Below are 22,078 nucleotides of genomic sequence, written 5' to 3'. Positions count from 1 at the left end.
GCTAATATCGGAAGCAAAGGAATGCCAGACGGCCGCAGAAGCGTAATGCAGTGGTCGTCTTTGTTCGATGGTTAGCCAAAAGCCGCTGCTACTGCTGCTGCTGCTGTGAGCATGACCGGAGTTTGCGTGACGATGGTTTATGCAGTGTGCGTTAGGGATGCACGCCTATGCTTGCGGACACAATGTCTTGTACTGACAACAAAGAACTCAACACATTCGTCAATAGCACTGCCTTAGAATGAAAAAACAAATAATAATAGGTGTCGTTTCGGGAAATGGCCCTTATTCATAAAAAATGAAGAGGCATCGCGTGTAAGTCCCCTATTATAGAGAGTTTTAAATATATTTGTGCTTGTTCACCACTACCAACGCAGCATCATCACCAAATAATTTGTTATTATTCCACCGGGTTCCGTGATATTTCCCCGAATGGACTTTTTCTGGAGTCTCCTTGCGAAGCCAACACGCATGTTTGGCTTAACTAGTGATACACGTATCTATGTTGAACTTCTTTCGCACTGTACGTAGCCAAACGTGCTAATCGAAGGTGCGGGGGAAGGACAACAAACTAAACACAGCAAGCACAAGCCGCACATGCACGTAATGTGTGAAGCGTACGTGCCGTGCATGTGCTCAGACACAATCGGAACCACAAGCACAGAGGTAAAGATCCTCCCGTTTGAGGCCTTGTAGACCGCCCGGCAGACATCTTCATGAGCGAGTCCCCTGATCCGAGTTGCACACGGTGCGATGATGCGGCGTCGGCAACACGACACGCGCCCGTCTCTGCCTCAACCTGTGCTCGTGTTCATGCACCCACACGCGTCCGTCGCTCTGTCTGTCTGTCCGGCCAGCTGGCCGAACAGCTGGGCTGGCCGAACAGCTGGCTTTGGTTGCTCCCATTTAAGGCTGAGTCGACCTTAAGGAAGGCCCGGGAAAAGTAAAAAAAACGTTGTGCCACTGAGAATGTGTTCGACTAGGAATCTAAACCGGCTAGCTTCGATTGTGGCGCGGTGCAAGTAACCGCTTTTCCGCCCGCCCGCACGAACTTGCGAACGCACGGCCGTGTGCGCACGCACGCGGACCTTCACGCATTCCACAGCTGTGAAATATAAACACACAATTGAATCCGCAGTTTGTCCTGCCGCTTTTCTCGTCTTTTTGCCCACGGCGGCCACACAGAAACACCTCCAAAGGCTTAGGCGGGGGGTGGCGGCGGCGCACGGTTTGACAATGAAATAGCGAGCTGGGCCGGGCGTGGCCGGGCTCCGAACTAAAGATGGTTATTTTTTTTTACCTTAAATCTTCCACAATGCCTGGCTCAGCCTCTTGTCTAAACACGCTCGCGCACACACCTGCAGGTTCCGCCACGGTCCCCGCTCGATACGATCTGTGGGGACGGCCCCAGCTGTTGGCGGAGCCAAAGTAGAGAGAGCGAGATGGAGGGGGGACCCCCTTTCATCCCTTTGCAATGTGTGGACCCCCACATCGAAAAGAGCCTCACCTGCCCTGATGTCCCACGTTTTTCTTTAATTCGCACCCATTCACAGCGGATGATTATTTACATCTGACGGAGCGCACATTGGCATCAAAACGGTGCGGGAAATATAATGAAAGGCTTAATGGTCAATGAGGCTTTGATGGTAAAGTGAGGCACTGTGAAATGTTAGGGTGGGGGGTGGGGTTAGAATGGTGGTACAGTGGTATAGCGGTTAGCGTACTGCACTGTGAACTCAGAGAGCTGAGTTTGATTCCCGGCCACGGCTAGCCAGCATCAGTGGCGGGTCATGTCAGAATTGGTTCTGGACACCTCCTACATTCACAAAGACGCACTGGCCAGCGTGGTGAAGTATGGTCAAACAACCCCCACGACCGACACCATCTTGAGAAGACTTTCATCCAGCAGTGGATTGACAAACGTCCGTAAGTATTTGATACGCAGTATAAATTACCGTCAGAGGGCATGACCGCCAAATCGGAAGGTCGCGAGTTCAACTCCTGGTGGATTCGTCAGCTCCATGTGAGCGTCTGGAGCCTATAAATAAGAAGCACTTTGTGCGAAATCAGTGATTGGTTATCCGTACCATGAATGGATTGGGTCCTGCCATAGAAACGTAGAATTTCCACCACTGGCTCGGGACTGTCAAGTCAGTCGAATACCCGCCCCCCAAACCTCAACATTTAGAACAAGAAGAACGCTCTGTCCGTCTTTTCACTTGGCTGTTTTTTTTATTGCCTGCCGGGGGTTTGAGCTCAAATGTCAAGCTGCCCGCCGTGTCCGCTCGCAGGTGGTGTTCGTCCTGACGGGCGACTGCGGAGACCGTAGCCACATCGGCTACAAGGCCTACGAGGAGATCGCCTCCACCAGCTCGGGCCAGGTCTTCCACCTCGACAAGAAGCAAGTGAACGAGGTGAGGTAGCCCCCTGGCGCCGGCTCGGCACACAGGTGCAGCAGCAGCCCCGCCCCCAAACCCCCATCCCCCCCATCGCGGCCTCCCCTCCCATTGGTTCACGCCGCACACTTGTAGGTAGCTGAGTTGGGGTGAGGCGTATGGTATGACCAAATCGCCCGGGATGCGCCCAAGCTCATCGTATCTCATTGGGTCTCATTGTGTCTCATTGGGTCTAATCAGATCTCATTGGGTCTCATTGGGTCTCATTGGATCTCATTGGATCTCATCGCATCTCGTTGGATCTAATCAGATCTCATTGGATCTCAGAAGCTAAGCCAGAGTTGGGGCCTGACAGCGCTTGGATGTGTGACCGTCATGAGTCAAACCGGCGTTAAGTTGTGTGCAGCAGAGGACTGTGCGGCAACAATGTATTGTTGTGTTGTACTATGTTCCTAAGTCTGTGTTCCTCGCATTCGCCAGGCCACACTCACCAGCGTGGTGAAGCATGGTAAATCAATACACATTTACAGGACTGGTGTGGGTGACCAACACAGCCTCGGTGCCTTTTACTTCAGCAAGAAAGCCTCTGTGAATGTCAAGACCTCTTTTAAGTATGATCCTGTAATCGGATTTTCATTTTAAGGAGTGTTTTACATGCGGGGAGAAATGGGAGTGCCCGGAGAAAACCCACATATATCCGAAAGGTGACACTCAAAACTCTTTACAGATGGATTTAAGAATCAATATTACTGACATTCGTTGGTTGCTGATTGGCCACGACGGTTTCTGCAGAATGAGCCTCTTCCTCATTCCACAACCATCAATCGGGCCCAAAACCACAATTCTACAGAAGCATAAACACTCTTTCTATGTGAATAGAGCCTCATGAATGTGATTATATTTACAGTTGGTTACGATTGTAATCAAGTGACTTGTTACAGATACATTTTTTCACTACAATCATGAGGCATTGCCTGGTAACTAGAGAAATGTTTTTAGCAAGATCATGTTTTCTGCCAATTGCCCAACTGGCACATATATTGGCGAAGTGTTGCTGAACATCTCACTGACATGTTCAGCACTGTATTCGGTTGGTGGTGGTACAGTGGGTAGAGCGCCTGTCTCATTGTCACGGGTGCCATGGTGATGAGATGTTAACTACCTCGCCTGGTATACAGGAGGTCGTGGGTTCTATCCTGACCCTGACGCCTGTATATTTTGAGATTACATGTTCTCCCTGTGGATTTTTCTCCGGGTCCTCCGGTTTTTTCCTCCACATTTAGAAACTTGCGTTTAGAATATTTTGCTGCTATAAATTTCCACATGATCAACCACTCTGTTGAGCTTTCATTTGTGGCCAGGTCGCTTCTGAAAAAGAGCTATATAGCTCAGTGGGCCTTACCTGGTAAAATACAAATGGTTTTGTTTATAGTTTGTGAGTTAAAACCTCAACCAGAGCTCATCCAAATCCCATTATCCTTCTGTAAACGATAATAATACGAGCCCTCTCTGACCAGTAAAATAAACCCACTGTGGCCATCCTATGGAGAGACTGGCTCCCACCATGGGAAGTTTGAATTTTCATCACGAAGCTCAAGGCAGCCAATGGAGATCACCCGTTGCCCATTCATTGTTTGAACGTGGAAACAGTTCAATTGTTTTTTTTTTCGTTGACAGAGCCAGTGTGGCCAAAATCAAGTGGAGCACAAAACCACTCAAGGACGATTTGTTTCCTTGAGCTCATTCACTGCTTGAGTGAGATGTTTAAAACCCGCTAATCACAGGAGCTCTTTTATGCCCCTGATTGGTCTATTGGTGACCTGAGGCTTGAACCCGGGGCTCCTGGCGGTGCTTGCCTGAGTGCCCTTGCGGAGGCGCGCGAGACCTCCGAGCCACCTGGCCACCTCGGAGAACAAAAAGCCACTGTCAAAGAATTGACACGCACATTTGAAAAGAGTGGCGAGCAATCTTTGATTGTGTGAGACTGGCACTGCACGCCTTCACACATCAGGGTTGGGTTCACAGTAATGCTTTGTAGCATAGGTTTCAAATGACAGCCAACAAAAAAAATCACTTTTTTTTACGATTACCCAATGATTGGCATATGTAATTTATTGTGCAGCTGGAGACTGGGACGATGATAACAGCAAGTCAAGTGTGGATGGTCACGGAAGCTTGGGATGGTGGTTATCTCCGTTGGTAGCCCTGAATGACCGGTGGAAATTCCACATTCCTATGGGATGAGAGCCATTCTCTCCATAGGGACAATGGGACAGCCACCAGAATTTGTTCTGTTGCAGTGGATTTTTGTCATATTTTACGGATTTGAATTGACGGACGACCACTGTGGACTTCCCACAATGCACTGCAAGAGGATCGTGAATTCGGGGATGTTTGGCCGAATTCTCATTGGAGTCGTTAATCTGTGCCAATTTTTGAGCAACTCAGGATCTGTAGAATGCGCTTTCCTGTTGCATTACAGCAGAAGACTCACTCGGTATCTATGCCACTGTCTGCGTTTTCATTGCTACAGGATGAATGTTTTGCTTTATAAACGAAGACGTTATTAGCAATAGGGGGAGCTGCCACAGTGGTGTAACGGTCACCACTCTGGACTCATAATCCTCAGGTCACCGATCCGATTCCATCTCCCGGCAAAGAAGTTGAGAAAATGGTGCTAATTTATTCACCCTCCCCCGCCCCCACCATTTTTATATCCATCAGTATAAACCGGGTACTCCACGGTTAGTCGACCGGCAGGTCGCGTATGGTGGGGTAAAGTGTGGGTACTCTCACCTCTTTCTGCCTCCAGTGAGCCCCCTCTCGTGGAGGCTGTTCTTGCTAGGGGTGGCGTGAGCAGGCAAGTGCAGGGCTGCCCCTTTAACTTCACCTCCAACGCTGCCCCCATTGTGCTGCATGGCAGGCGTGAGGAGCAAGGATCTACTCCAACCTTCCCAGTAATTCCGCGGTGGCACGTGGTCGTGCCATACTTTGGAGGCAAGCGGAAACAGCGTGGCTTTGTGGACGTAAACGCCAAGGGAAGGAGGCATGGAGGGGTGGGGTGCCTGGGAAGTATTGGGGAGTTTCTCTCCTGCTTCCATGCCCCCGGACCTCCTGCCGAGACTGTGGCTGGCAAAGCCATCACTTATCCAGGGGAACTCATGACCTCAGAGTTTCCGCACAGGCTAATAGCGCCAGCGATGATCTTTCACCTTTGACCCTCGCTCACTTCCAAGCCATTCCAATCTTCTCTGGAAGAAAAAAATATGATACAGCACCAAGCGGTGCCCGTGATATAATGGTTTTCTCACGGGGAAAGGCGTCAGCTTCCGTTGATGGCAATCACCAGAGGTTCTGTCTCAGATCGCGGTATTTACACGACTTGTACTCTGCTCTCCATGTACGATTGTTTCGAGTGCACGTAATGAAATGCAGTACAGTACGACCGTTCTCGGGCCGCCGTGTAATTGCCACATGTGAAATTATCGGACCCTGAGGATGCCGACTGTGGCTTAACCCTAATTAAAGCCAGGCCAAATGATTACAGCTTCAGGATGTTAAACGATAGCACACTTGAACGGCTCGATTGTGTTTATAAATCTGTCCGTCTATCTATCGAGCTGTCAGTCTACTCAAACCGCTTACGCAGAGCCCGCAGTAATTACCGAATGACCGAGGAATTTGTTAGAATCCCAGACGTTACAACTGGCCCTGTTTCTTTTTTTCAATAAATTGAGCTGCCCCATTCGTACGCGCGTGTACACCCGTGAGCTGAACGTACGTCAGAGTCAAAAGGTCCAGGTGACCCCTTGCTCGAGCTCGCATTGCGGGTGGTGCTCGTCTCTGTTGGCAGCCCACATGCAGTGATGTAAGTTCATAATTCTCTATGGCAGGTTGCAATCAATTCGTGTATGGTAGCACAACCACGGTGACATCGCTACTAAGTGGCACGTACCCATTCGAGAACGGCACTTCGTTATGGGAGTTGAGTGCAGTGCCGAAAGCACCGTCCGGCTGGAAAATGACATCATAATAATAATAAAAACTCAGCACGTCCGTCAATAACACTGTGGCCTTAAAAGTATATAATAGGCGACGATTCTGGCAACGACCCTTCTTCATGGCACATACATGGTCTTAGTTAATTGTGCTTGTGTACCCGAATACCAAACACCGTCAGCTGCCCTATACCATTAAGTGCTGGTGACATCACCCCAGGCTAAAGGCACATGGAGAGTGAGTGTAGAGGCTGGAGTAAGAAAGAATATTGAAGGATGTATGGAGAAGGCCTTGTGTACATGTGCTCGTGGTGGTGCTGGCCACCCACCCCGTCATGTGCCATGCCGTGCCGGCCTTCATAGGTGCTGCTTGTTAACAGCACTTGCCCCAATAGTCTGGTAATCCTATACGGGGTATCTTTGTCTTGCAGGTGTTAAATCAAACTATGCAGTAGAGGAAGGATGTGATTGGTTGATAAATTACTTGATCTGCTATCATTTTAAACATAGATATTTAATGTCCATTCATATATGTGTGATATAGCTATAATCTCAATGCGTAATAGCAGTTTCTCAGGACAATGGGGGCAAAAAGCCACCATTTACTTTTTTTATGCAAGAATTAGTTTTAATTCCTCATTCACCCAGCAACAGGCTGAATGCAATTAGTTGCAGAGGGCTTTTAGGAGGGCATCAAAGAACCCTTTAATTAATGGCAAATAGCCACCCCACCTAGGCCGCCATCCGTCAATGCCAGTTGGGCACTTTAATGACATTGGACCCCCACCGGTGAAAGAAGGTAACCATTTTTCATTACGACTTCACTTTGGAATTTCACCCGAGTACTTTTTTTATTTGTTTGTAGGTGAGGGGAAAAATAGCAGCAGGCAAATTAGGAGGTGACTGGGTGGGCTAATACAATCTGACAGCGCTAAGCTGGCACAGCCAATATCCTGCCTTCACATTTGGCAATAACCCATTCTTCTCCTGAAATTAAAACATGTGTTTTTCTTATTTTACCAGGTAAGGCCCACTGAGCTATGTAGCTTTGTTTCAGAAGCAACCTGGGCCACCACGAACGATAGCTTAACGAAGTGGCTTGTCACGTGGAAATGTATAGCCGCCAAATAGTCTGAACGCACGTTGATTCTAAATGTGGAGGGAAAAACCGGAGGACCCGGGGAAAAATCCACGGGGATAACATGTAAACTCCAAATATACAGCAGGCGTCAGGGTCGAGATTGAACCCACGATCTCCTACATACTAGGCAAGGTAATCCAAAAATGTTTTTCAGGTTAAGGTAGTTAACGTATCGCCACTGTAGCGCCCCTTCTTACCCTTCTCCGAGTGTATTCGAGAGAAGCTGCCCCAGGCCGCATTTGTCACTGTCTGCAGCGCTCACTGCTCGCAGTCCTCCTCCCAGTCTGCTCAGAGTTGGTCAATTATCCACAGTGCTTGCGTGTCATAATCTCTACCTGTCCACATTTGACCTATTAGCCACGCAATCACCTCATGGTTCAGGGCAAAAAATAGTTCAGGAGAACACATGCACGGGCGAGATTGTAGAACGAAACCAACTCGACAGAGGGTGGGGTCGCTGATGAGCAAATGTTTTTTTTTACCATCGTTAATGAGGCCCATTCTGCCCGCTACTTAGATGCTGTTGAAAAGTTGTGCTGTGAAAGTTTAGCTCTGTGGAAGCTGCCTTCTGAAGTATAGAGAGTTAATGGTCTCGCCTTGGTCACAGATGACTGGATAAAAGCTACAAACACGACAGAGTTAAAATGTTAACTTAATTTGGCTTTGGCTCATGCCATCTCTAAAAACATGCATTGCGACGTGACAAATGCCTCTATATAGCAAGGCATGTGAGAATGTGCATCACCCCGTGTGGGTAAGCAGGACCTCAGAAGCAGTTCTGTGACATTGTCTTCCAGAAATCATTTCCGAACATGAGGTGATGAACTGATGTCCGTGAGAGTTCCGAAGGGAAAAAATATATATCTCATGAGATCTCAGTTGGAATAAAATTGTAAAAGAAAAATGTCAAACATTAAATAAAAAATGCAGTGGTCTGACGCGTGTGCTCACAAAAGTGGCTTTATAGTCCAGTTGTCAAAACTTCAAATTAATACAAAATGAAATGTGAAGGAATAAAATAAAATTGTATTTTTTATTTTACCAGATATTGTTATTATTTTCATAATTTTTTCTTTCTACGTGGCTTTGCCGGAAGACCCAAAGAATAGGTAAGGCCCATTTAAATAAGGGGTCACACTTTTTCAAACTCAATTTATCTGAAACCATTGCTAGGCGTTTGGATTGCATGCAGTTCTAAATACTCAGTTTAAGGGCAGCGTTTGATTCGGCTTTGAAGACAATGTCCCGCCAGCTCGATGCTTACATGACCCAAACTAAAATTCTCATGCTGCCGACAGCCAAGGTATGTAATACGCCTCTCCCCTTTGTTCATAGCTACGGAAGCAAAATAAACTCGTGTTCTGAAACTTGCATGCTAGGAGGAATGCAAAATAATGTGCAAATAGAGATTGATTTTGGCTGGGCGCTAATAAGCGGAATATTGTTTTTTTTCCCACACGTCACACGCATCCCCGTGTCATCCAAACGCGACGAATGTTCCACCGTGGACGTGTAACTATTACGCCTGCAGAGATTTAAGTGTGATAGCAGACACAGCTGTGATGCATCACACCACTCTCCAAAAGGACTTGCCCACCTCGAGGTAATAAACGATATACGGGCGTATGGATGTGGGCAGTAGAAATCTTCCCGCGTCTCAGAACTCCCAAATCCAACTGGGAATCCTGATGCATTGTTTTTCGTGACAAAATATGATTGCTCTATGCTTGGTGAGCTCAGAGAGCTGGTTTCTAAACAAACTAACTTCAAAAGGAGCTTCTGGTTGTTGAGAGTTGGTGCATCTATAAGCTGTGGACCTTCAACCTCTTGTTGGTGTGGCAGCCTCTCCCCCAACAGAAGTCCACAATCACCCCCTTCCCCAGGTCCAATAAAAATGTTGGTTGCAAAGGCCGCAATGCGCAGATATCGCAGGTCCACGACGGCCCTGGTCAACGCGGCATTAGTAAGGCGTTCGTTTCTCGTTGTGTATGAGTGAATATTGTCGCCGCAACGTGGCACTGATGCATATTCAATATTTACATGCTGCACGGTGCTCGTGCTGTTTGCCCGCGCCACCCCTGAGGACAGCAACCAGATTCAGGACATAAAGCCCGATGTATTATATTGTATGGGCAAACTTTGGAGATCGGGTGTCACATGTGCAATATTTTGGGGATATAGTCGGGGAATAGAAGTGATGGTGAGATATGGTGGCATCATTAGCATTGGCAATGATGACCTCTTGACCTGTGAACAACCCAACAATCCATTAAAGTTTCCACAATCTTTTTAATATGATCGAAACAAAGGTCATGGGCAACAACTGCGCTGTACATATGTAGATATCTGTCGAAATCAAAAGCTGAAATTTGACCATGAAAAGTAATGTATTAATGTGCCCACAGAGAAAAGCGTTTAAGCAGTGTGTATTACCTGCTATGGCACACGGCTCAGAAGCACGGTCATTCACAAAAAAATATGCAACGCAAACTGGAAAGTGTGTACAGAAACGTGGAGAGTTACACTCTCGCAATTACATTGAGAGACAAAAAGAGGAAGACGTTGAATAGGGAAGAAGTGCGGCAGGTTAATGACATCATCCGAAATGTTAACAAAAGTAAGTGGGCTTGGGCAGGACATGTCCGATGGAAAGGATGATGGCCGACGGTCAAGAATAATAACCGAGAGGCAGCCAACGAATGGAACTCAACCGAGGGGGAATCCGCTGTGGAGATGGAGCGATGAAATTGGTTCATGTGCGGGTGCTAGGAGGATTGTTACATCGCAGGATCGTTAGAGGTGGCGACAATTCAGGGAGGCCTTTATCCAGCAGTGGGTTGATCATGGCTGATGACGATGATGATGTCTGTCCTATAATCTCTTTAATGTATAAATGTCTCATACCTGTCAAACCATATGGTTTACCCATATTCTTGTACAGGGAAATTTTGTTTTCAGGTCCATACAGCGTGCAGCCGTTACAATACGGGCAAAAACACGTTTTTGTCTATTTGTTTGTGTTTCTCACTTGTGATGGGACTTTGTCGGATGAAGGATGAGATTTTTAAGGGCACGTGATGACCAATAAGGTGTGAATTAGTCTGTAATAAAGTAGGCACTTATAAGGGGTTGACAGGTATGATGTCTTGTGATTGATATATAAAAGGGATTATGGAGGTGAGAATCCTTCTCGGCAGCTCGATATCCATAGCGCGCGACTTACAATTACAAAGTTTCAGTTTAAAATCCATTTCTGGGTTGACTCGCCCATTTTGCCTCCAGGGTTGATAAAATGAATGTACAGTGGAATCCCTCTTAATGACAGTAATTGGTTCCACGAAACCGGTCATTAAGTGATTTGGTGGTAAAGTGAGTTTAGGAAATACACGTTAAAGGCTTAATTCGTTCCGATAGCATCCAATGTTACCCTTTATCGCCCAAGAAACGTACTTTATAATATTTAAACAATGGATATTAATAGATAAAGATACTAACAACATTATAAAACACATAAGATGAAAAGAAACATGGTTAATCAATGCATTCATTAATATTTACTGGACCTACAACAGCCCGTCGTTGACAGGGACTAGTCGGTAAGCGAACACTTTGGGCTCTATGGAGGCACTACACTACTATGCACTACACTATACACTACACTATAGACTACTATACAATACACTATACACTACACATTGGGCTCTATGAAGGCTCGTCGTTAAGCGATTAGTCGTTTACAGGGGTAGTCATTAAGAGCGGTTTTATTCTACACTACTATACACTACTATACACTACACTACTATACACTACGCTATACACTACACTATACACTACTATACACTACACTATACACTACACATTGGGCTCTATGGAGGCCCGTCGTTAAGCGATTAGTCGTTTACAGGGGTGGTCGTTAAGAGGGGTTCGACTGTTCTGCTTTGTGGGAAGTCAACAGCAGTCCTCGTCTTATCGAGATGTTATCCTACCATCATAGCCGTGTGGAATTTCCACTCCTGGCTCCAAGCCACCAACAGAGGCTTGCACCAGCTATCTTGTTAGAGCAGACTTGGCCTACACTTTGACTTGGCATATCTGAAACTTGAAAGCCGGGTTATGAGCTCTGGCCTGGGCCCAATAATCTAACCCATGTTCTCTGCGGCACTGGTTGAGATAAGGGGACACTGACCATCTCGGTGAACTCGCGGACGACTTGTCTGTGACATACATTTAAATGTAACCTGAGATGCAGACGTTTTTTTTTATTTTATGAGAGTTGCGGTGCTTGGCAGTCTGGCAAATTGAAAGCAGCGAGGCTGCCCACAATGCCTGTGCTACGTCCACAAGTGAACTCGTATCACGTGTTGGAATTTCCCACCACGAGAGTCACGCGCACTGGCAAACCAAAAGCAGATGCTTCCAGTGTCTCTTTTGGCAACGATAAAAAAAATGATGATTGCATTTGCAATGGAATGAGAGCCGTGCTGAACCACACAACTCAATTAAGCTACGAGGGCAGATGATTCGAATGTTTCCTTTAGTACTCACTTCTTTGTATGAATGGCTTAAACCTTCCACACACTGCACACATCAACTTCCCGAGATTTTAGGAGGAATATTGTTTTCCCTTCGTTCATCTTACCGAGTAAAATAAAATCTGGCGGTACGGCACGGCGGTTAAAGGAAGGTTGCAAGTTCAAATTGCGGCTTGGTGTTGACTCAACTAATTTATTCCTCCAGGGCCTACACAATTTGAACCATCTTTGCGGGAAAGTCAGTAGTGGGTACTCTACGTAAAGTCTGGCTCCCACCATGTAACTGTGGAATTTCCAGCACCAATTCAGGGCCGCCAACACAAATACGCACCACGTGCAAAGGGACATGTTGGTTTGACTGACTGTACAAAATCAAAGTGGCTGGCTGAATGATCTGAATAATGGGGTAGTGTGGAAGGGGGAATGAACATGGCTCAATACGCCTTTGAGTATGGAGACACTTTGATTTTTCTTTACTTTTTTACTGTATTGACTTATGATGTCACAAGGTCTTTAACGACTTCAGTTCTCTCCTGAGCGTTCCCCAGCACAGACGAGATTGAAACAGAAAAATCCCTTTGGTCTGCTGCTTCAAACACCGAGTATAGGGCACGTGCTAACTCCTGTAATCGTCCATCCAGCGGTGTCAAATAACAGGCACCGCAGCGCTCCGGTATTTATACAGCACCGTGTATGGAGACGTACTTCAAGGCACTTTAACAGGCCGGACAAATATACAGGAAAAATAATGATTCATGCGTACGCGCTCGTGTACACAAATACAGAGGGGGCGAGCGCGCACGCACGCGCACGCAGTAAACGCACATGCACACACGCACACTGCCAACACGCACCACTCGGGAAAAACATCGCCTGCTCCCCAGGGATGAGACACGGAGCTCGGCAAAGGCGCGGCGGAGGAGGAATGTTTTGAGGTCGAGCTATAAGACACTGAGGTGAGGCGCATGATTGTCTCGTTGATTTCAAGGCAGCGAGAGAGTCCTTCGAGTGTTTAGTCTGCCTTGCGCGGAAGCAGTTCGCTTGACCCTTTTCACGACGCGTAAAAAAAAACGTTTGTGCGCGAGTGTGTGTCCCGTCGCTCACCTCCGCTGACGTCCCGAAGCCGGTGGTGGGCATCCCATGGCATAACGGCAGGGGCGAGTCTTCCTGGAGGACAACCGTTGTTCACTTTTCACAAAGTGATGCTCAATTTTTAAGTGGCGTTGAAAGGATGTTGGGTTAGGTCACATGCTCAGGTCTGATGTCTCCTAGCGTCGTGTCTCATAATTAATTATCTTTAACATTTTTAGTTATTATCTTGATTTGAAGCTTTCGTGACTGCAGGAATCCATACTCTATGGTTCTTTCGGTGAAGTCACGTAGGTAGAAATAAAATAAAACAAAATAAAACAAAATATGACAATTTCTATTTGTGTTTTTGTTTCGTATTCAAATAATAAAAACAACACTCTACTTATTACTGTAAAAACATGCGCTACTACTGGCCATCTCGTTATTCACTCCCACTCAAAGAAAATTAACATGATTGACTTTTTTTTTTAATGGCTATGTAATATACTGAATAATTTATTCTATGATTATAACCTTCCTGAGAGAAAGGAAAAGGAACACATCGATTAGAGAATATACGCAGAGAGGGGTCTCATATTTCCTGAAGAAAAATAATGGAGGTTGACATGGACACATCACAAGGAGGGATAATTGCAGGAGTCAAGACTAATGACAGTGTCAGCCAAAGTAGGGAACACGTCTGAGAGGCCTTACAATGGAAGATAGAGCGATGACATGAGGTCATGTACAGGAGATGCATTTTGCAAGATAGAACAGTAATGCCGATGGATTTTTGAGGTTTTCATACAGCAGTGCATCGAGCTGGTGGTGACGCTGATTACGATAAGTATGTATTCCAGTGTTCCTTATCAGCGACAAAAGCATTGAGCTTCTTTAGTGAGCTGAGCATCCTTCTCATGTCAAGGAATGGTCCCAGCAGACGATACTGAAAATCTACGTCTGGAGTCGCTTCAATAGGCCTCTCTCTCACGCAGCAACGGAGGATGCTCATTCTTCAAGTGTGCAGAGTGGTTCGCTGGCTGTCAACTATTCAATAACATCGATACAATGTATCTCTCAGACCTGGAATAAGCCACAAGGTAACAAAATGAAATGTATATGATGCTCTTATGTGCATACATTTATGACTTAGCTGATACCATCACCTTGTTAAACTTGGGGACCCAGACCTAACCACTAGAAGCTGCCTGGGGTTCGGACCTAGGATCCAACTAATGCAGCCTCATTTACCCTGACATCTCCCCCGTTAGGAACCTCTGAGATGGTTCTACCTTACGGTTTCCAAGTGGCACAGGGGTCAGAACATTGAGGTGGAACTGATGACATCTGGGCAGTCACTAGTGATTCAACCGTGTGCTCGAGTGTAATAAGTTGACGGTCTCAGCTGAGTCACCAATGACTTTGCAATAATCATATAAATTAAATGTCTTCATGCAATAAACAAATGTTGTCCAGGTGTTAAGATGTTCAAACACCAAACAGACTCAAATTACAGGGCATCATGTCTGCGCGACCGCGCATACTTGTAGTATGAATGGCCCGCACCATAGACTGCCTCCTTTGTGGCATTGTTTCACCAGTGCTAGACCAATTTCTGCCAAAAGGCGAGCAGTACAAGGACAGTGCAAACACCAAAGCATTAATCTACTCGGGTTCAGCAGTTATAACTAACACCTGTATTCACGCCAGTACGGGAAAAGCCTTTTTATCATTCAATATTTTGAAACTGGTGAAAAGGTCCCATCGTAAAAGCAAAAAATCAGAATAAAAGAAAAAAAAATATTGTTTGGTTGCCCTCTCTTCAACAAGGTGTATGCCCCTGGTGTGGATACGAGGTCATTTATCCTCCTTGTTTACTGCGCAGGGAAGACCCGCTGAGTCTCGTGACTTTCTTTCAGGAGAATCCTGCCAAGTTTTCACAGTCTGGGTAGTGGGGCATTGATGAGATTGTAAATTCCAATTGGGTAATTTTCTTTGAAGGCATCTCAGAATCCGCTGTGTGACATCACCATCTACAGGCTATTCTCCACCGCGAGGAGATACTACTGCTCTCTGAGAGTTCCCAGCGGGACACTTTGTCCCGTGACATGACACCGAGAGCACATTGGGAATAAACTGTGGAAAAGTTTACAATCGGATTATTTTCTCTCGTTCTGCGATATTTGCCGATGTTTTTAGAGGTCCCGGAAATAACCTTTCCTCTATTCACGTGGAAATAATTCACCGTGGTTCTGAACAAAAGACTGGGTCTCATCGAATGATATCCATTAGCAAAAAAAAAGAAACGCAGAGGGCAGGCCCACATGTGTCGTAACCCCTGTGGGTCACGGAAAATAACCCCCCCATTTAAGAGCAGTGAACCCAAGATTTCCCACCTAGTGTGAACCTGGCAACTTGTGCCATCGCGACTGGGGCTGCAATGTTCCGCTTGGGCGCTTTTAGTGACCCAGCCAGTGGGACACGTGGTTCCAATTGTGTACAATCAACATCGCTCCGTTTGTGTTGCAACGTTACACTGGGCATCGATGTCGTAAACAAAGGCAAGATCGGGATGTCAAGCAGTGCTCGCGTTTGACGGTGTTTGATATATTCGTCAGAACCACTGGGGTCCAAGCGATATTCCGCAAAACAACCCTGTAAACACTTGTCGTGATAGCACTTGCAAAGCAGATTTACGAATTCTGGACCGCCTTTATCTATTAAGAGATCTTTGCTATGGCGAGACACGCCCTCGGCTTAACAATGTCCAACGACCACTGCCAACTGAGGACCACCGGTGGAGGTGACGAGCCCACAAATCATTGGCTTGAGTATACAGACACACGCCGCTTTGGATTTGGTTCATTAACTTAATTGGAACACATGTAATCAATTGAATAATCGATGAGTTTTGATGATAACCACGTGACGTTTTGCAAACAAGCTTTAGTTGTCAGAGAGAGTAATTGGTAGTGCTGTTGTGTTATCTTGTACTTATCAACAATTCTTCCCTGTCATTAACTTATAAGACAGAGAAGTGCATTTCTTTAAAAAGAAAAACTGGCACGCTGAGTGACGTTGCTCAGTTGAATGGAGGTGTTTGAATCGCAATCTGGCCAGGTAGCACAGTTGTTTGAGCAATTGACTCACGATCAGAAGGTTATATATTAAAATCCAAATCACGGGTCAACTCAGCCTCTTGATTCCTCCCAGGTAGATGGACTTTGAGTGCCGCTGTCTGGGAGGTTACCAGTGATTGCTGTTTTTTTTTAATAGTCCAGCCGTCACGTTGTGGATGTACAGTTTCACATTTGGCTCAGCTTTACGGAGAGAGTTCAACACAATCTCATTGCTCGTTTGAGCACGGAGACGTCGACTTGACTTCTAGCGAAGACACATCCGGTGTTCGAACATTTGTGGATCCTACAGTGCCATCTCGGCACTGCAGCCATGCCCGCAGTTATCTTCCATCCACCTTGTCCAACCGTACACTGATTCAGACTCTCTGGCATTCACTTGATACCGATTGCTTTTATGACTCGCAGATGTCAATGAGGTGGTGGGTCGCCGAGCTGTTACATGTTTTGCCTCTTCTCCAGGCCAGGTCGTTGCCCTCTAGTTTTTGTAACTGGGATTATTCGTAGATTTGTGTGTGTATTGCTCATCTGTTGTACGGCTGTTCGCTCTCAGGTTCTAAGTGGAATGATGGATACATTACCAAACATCTTTGAATAAATCAATAGTAGCGGGATGATGATAATTCCGAGTGGAGGGCAGCCTTGCTTTTTAAGACAAGATTGCTCAACATGTTGACCTCCAAATTGTAGACACTGCTTCAAACATAACATTTAAATTGCTTTCATAACCAGTGGCTCGCGCAGACATGCCATGCCAGTGTGAATGTCGAACAGATTAAAATTGTTGGCTTGCAAATTTATCCCATTTCAAAGCATGTCAGAAGTATTGGCAATGCGTAGAAGAAGGAAAACATTGAGAGTGCTGCATCTTTCCCGAGCTGTTTTGATTTGCAACATGTTACGGCGACAAATTTCGCTTTGAGGGAATTTTGTTTGACTCTGTTTCTTAGCAAAATGTTTTTTCAAGATGTTTTGATGGAAAGGAAATGTACGGAGTGTTCGCTTTGTTGATCTCCGGGGAACTGTGAATGGACAGTTAAATAGATTTCAGGTTGTGAAAATAAACCTCTGCCGGCTGCGGTGCAGTCAATGGCAGGAAGCAAGCTGATTGCACCAACAAAAATCACGTCAGCCAATTGTATTGCCATATTGCTCCGAGAGACTAATCATTTTATTTGTTTATTTTTTAGCTCAAAGATTACAACTGCGACATGCCTCCCTTGACTTTATTCGTCGTAAATTGCTCTCATAAAAAATGTGTTTTCCGTTGTGGTAAACACTCGTGGAGACATTGACACCAGTGACTGATGCAGGAATCTCCTGTGAGGGCCTTGACATTTAGTGAGGCTTGCCTTGGTAAAATCCGAGTTAAAATGTCTCCTTGTATTTCGATTTAAAGCTTTCGTGACTGCAGGGATTCATCTTCTTGGTTCTTTCGGTAAAGTCACGTAGAAGGTGAAGACGGCTGCTTGCGTTGAGAATTATTTTATTTTATTAGGTTTTATTTTTATTATTTTATTACTTCCCTTCTACGTGACTTTACCGAAAGAACCAAGAAGATGTCTCCTTGTGTAAACAAGAATGTGGCAACACTCAACTCCGCTGGCATACCCTAGCCAATGATGCAAATTCCACATTCCTGTGATTGTGAACCAGTTTTTAGAGCAACCACTCGTTTGATCAATCACAGACAGATGAAGAGCTGCATCTGCGATATTTGTTTTGTTGAGTCAACGAGGTAGTTTTATGCCAGAATCTTTGTCCTTAACCCTACACCACCTCGACAAGAGTGTCACGTTTACAAATATGCTACGTATACGTTCTTTAAAGGTTATGGTGTTTTTGTATCATAATTGATGGTGCACCCTTCATGCATGCTGCTTAAATAAATATAAGCACAATATTCAGGGAAAGATCTCAGCAACATAGCCTTGGCTAAACACCTGACCAATGGCACATTCCACGTGGCCGATATACATGGCCACGTGATAAGCCACTTCGTTTAGCTATCATCAGTGGCCAGGTCGCTTCCGAAATAAAGGCTGTATAGTAGCTCAGTGGGTCTTACCTGGTAAAATAAAAAAAATAGTTAATAGTAGTAGTAGTCCAACAAGTGCAGCATGTGTGCACGTTAGTATAAACATACATTAACCGCGTAAGAACATCAACAGGCCGATGTGCACATCTGCCTCATGAAGGGACCATTAAAGTCAAGCCAAAGTCGTGCGACTGTGGCTATGCAACCCGAACAATGGACCACACACTTAATCCACTTGCAGACTGTCGGAGGAGGAGGAGGAATAGAAAAACTTTCACGAACTCTCTCCTGAAGCCCTCTCACCGTGCCTGGCAGACATCGACGTTGTCAATAAGCTCCTGCACACATTGCTGCCATACGCAAGAACAGAACAGAATAAAACCAAGATCGAGTGATATTCCACAGCTTCTCTGTCGGTACCAAGCTGTAGGGCTGTAGGAATTAAAGGTAGCACCTATCAACAGTTGGATACACCATCACTCCGCTGTCCTCATGCGACGTATGCAACCATGCTCCATCTGTAATGCCACAACTGCACCAGTCACAGCCTTGGTGGATCACAAACGTCACTCAAGCCCAACCCTTTCACCATCTCAAAGTGCTGACCGTCTCTAATCGATTACCATCTCCTGCTTTCCTTTTGCCATTACCAGACAAAGCGTAACCACACCTCCTCTCAATTACAATTTGCAAATGTATGATTATATATTCTAAGGCTTTGCTGTCAGTCCTGCTAAGCCAGGAGGTATCCTCGAGGAGGTGAGGGAGGCGAGCCATAGAGGGGTTTGGGCACGTGTTGAGGAGACGAAGAAAAGTCAACTTGAAGGAATATAAAGATTATAGAGCCACATACTCACATAGAGACCCATAGTCTCGAAGAGCTGTTGAGATTAGAGGCCCACAGACTCACATAGAGACCCATAGTCTAGAAGAGCTGTGGAGATTAGAGACCCACAGACTCACATAGAGACCCATAGTCTAGAAGAGCTGTGCAGTTTAGAGACCCAGACTCACATAGAGACCCATAGTCTAGAAGCTCTGTGTAGATTAGAGACCCACAGACTCACACAGAGACCCATAGTCTAGAAGAGCTGTGTAGATTAGAGACCCACAGACTCACATAGAGACCCATAGTCTAGAAGAGCAGTGTAGATTAGAGACCCACAGACTCACATAGAGACCCATAGTCTAGAAGGGCTGTTGAGATTAGAAACCCACAGACTCACATAGAGACCCATAGTCTAGAAGCTCTGTGTAGATTAGAGACCCACAGACTCACACAGAGACCCATAGTCTAAAAGCTCTGTGTAGATTAGAGACCCACAGACTCACATAGAGACCCATAGTCTAGAAGGGCTGTTGAGATTAGAGACCCACAGACTCACACAGAGACCCATAGTCTAGAAAGCCTGTGGAGAGAGACCCACAGAATCACACAGAGACCCATAGTCTAGAAGCTCTGTGTAGATTAGAGACCCAAAGACTCACATAGAGACCCATAGTCTAGAAGGTCTGTGTAGATTAGAGACCCAAAGACTCACATAGAGACCCATAGTCTAGAAGGTCTGTGTAGATTAGAGACTCATAGACTCACATAGAGACCCATAGTCTAGAAGGTCTGTGTAGATTAGAGACCGACAGACTCACATTGAGACCCATAGTCTAGAAGGGGTGTGTAGATTAGAAACCCACAGACTCACACAGAGACCCATAGTCTAGAAGATCTGTTGAGATTAGAGACCCACAGACTCACACAGAGACCCATAGTCTAGAAGAGCTGTGTAGATTAGAGACCCACAGACTCACACAGAGACCCATAGTCTAGAAGGGGTGTGTAGATTAGAAACCCACAGACTCACACAGAGACCCATAGTCTAGAAGATCTGTTGAGATTAGAGACCCACAGACTCACACAGAGACCTATAGTCTAATAGAGCTGTGTAGATTAGAGACCCACAGACTCACACAGAGACCCATAGTCTAGAAGGTCTGTGGAGATTAGACTCATAGACTCACATAGAGACACATAGTCTAGAAGCTCTGCGTAGATTAAAGACCCACAGACTCACATAGAGACCCATAGTCTAGAAGAGCTGTGGAGATAGAGACCCACAGACTCACATAGAGACCCATAGTAGAGGGAGAGTGAGGGTGAGATGGGAGGAAGCGGTGGTGAAATGCGACGAGAGAAGAGGCACGTGATAGATGTACATGGAGAGAGAGAATTTGAGCTGCCAATCGATTGCTATAATGGGACTTTTGTCGTAGATTAAGACTTTATTGCATATTTAGTTTCTTCTCGATTAACAGACCCTAACAATCCAATGATTATCGATAAAGCTCCGGCCTGGTTTCTGGTAAATGTCTTGTAGTTACCATTACGACTAGAGGTCTGTACCCGACAGCTTAATATAAAATATTCATCTATAAAGACCATGGATATGTAAGCTGCGGACCTAGCATTCTACAGCAAAGATGGGAAGTGGAATGAAGCTGGTGTGACCCCTCCCCCCGTCCTCTCCGCACAGGTTTTGAAATGGGTGGAGGAGGCTGTGCAAGCTTCCAAGGTGCACATTCTATCCACGGACCACGAGTCAAGCGACCAGAACACGTGGCAGATCCCGTTTGACCCCAGCCTCAAGGAGGTCACAGTCTCCCTCAGTGGCCTGTCTCCCTCCATCGAGATCCGGGACCCGTCAGGTATGAGTCCATTATCGTTGTTGTTATTATTATTTCTAATTTTACTAGTTTTTTTCTGGAGGGTCCTGCTAAGTTTTCGCAATAGGATGCGACGCTTGCTTTCCATTTTCCCGTTGAAAGATTTGCGAGTAAATTATATCTTTTGTTACAAATTTGGACCGTGACGCTAGCAAAATCTCCTTTGAAAGGCGTCACGGGATCTTCAACGTTGAATGTGAAACAGACGGCGTTCCTTTTTTTGGTTTAATGCACCTGCAGTAATTAACCAAGATGGCTGCCGCATTCGAACCGCTAAACTCTGCGACATTAATGATATGATAGTGAAATAATGATAAAAAAAAGTTTTTTAAAAACTTCGGACCGCGCACACATGCATTTAAATGGCTAAACATTCGCAAAACTCGGAGGCGGTGTGGCACACAGAGGTCACGGCTCCACGTGTGCCGGCTTCACGGCTCCATGAGTGTGGCGCCCCCAGGTTGCGCACACGGCGAACGCGCTGCCGCTGGACCACACCACCATCCACCCCCTCAGCGGGCGTGGCGGGAGGGGTGCTCCGGTTAAGAGCCGTCCGCTTGCATCGGAGCATTTACAGCCCCCTGCCCCCTAAGCTCTCAATGCTGTAGAAGAAGTGGCCAAGTGGCTCAAATTCCTCTGAACCTGAGGATGCTGCCCTGGGTCCAAGAGAACCGGCATAACGATGTCTTTGGTTTACACGTGACAGGCGATTGCATGATCTCGTGGTGAAATGTTACCTCCCTCGCCTGGTATGGAGGAGATCCTGGGTTCGATCCTGACCCTGATGCCTGCATATTTTGGGTCCGCATGTTCTCTCTCTCCCCGTGGTCATGTGGATTTTCTCCAGGTCCTCCGGTTTTGCCCTCCACATTTAGAAACACGCGTTAAAATCATTTGACTGAAAATATCACTTTCCACATATGATGATATCAGCCATTTCGACTATCTAACTTGTGTGGCTATGTCACCTCTGAAAAAGAGCTCATAGCTCAATGAGCTTTACCTGGGGAAAAAATTGCTTAGTTTCGTCAGACGAGACATTTTAGCATC

The 22,078-nt window shown here is 46.0% G+C and overlaps 1 protein-coding gene across 1 annotated transcript in view; it reads left to right on the top strand.

Moving 5' to 3' along the window:
* Nucleotides 1-22,078, top strand: part of LOC144724423 (hemicentin-1-like) — a 262,312-nt gene that overhangs the window by 36,759 nt on the left and 203,475 nt on the right. The window contains exons 5-6 of the mRNA XM_078603538.1: nucleotides 2,289-2,411; nucleotides 20,839-21,010. Of these exons, the coding sequence (XP_078459664.1) occupies nucleotides 2,289-2,411; nucleotides 20,839-21,010 (295 nt within the window). The remainder of the gene's footprint in view (nucleotides 1-2,288; nucleotides 2,412-20,838; nucleotides 21,011-22,078) is intronic.

Source organism: Lampetra planeri, chromosome 20, assembly GCF_965212315.1.
Source record: "Lampetra planeri chromosome 20, kcLamPlan1.2.h2, whole genome shotgun sequence".
NCBI classification, from domain to species: Eukaryota; Metazoa; Chordata; class Hyperoartia; order Petromyzontiformes; family Petromyzontidae; genus Lampetra; species Lampetra planeri.
This window is presented reverse-complemented; position numbering and strand designations above follow the sequence as displayed.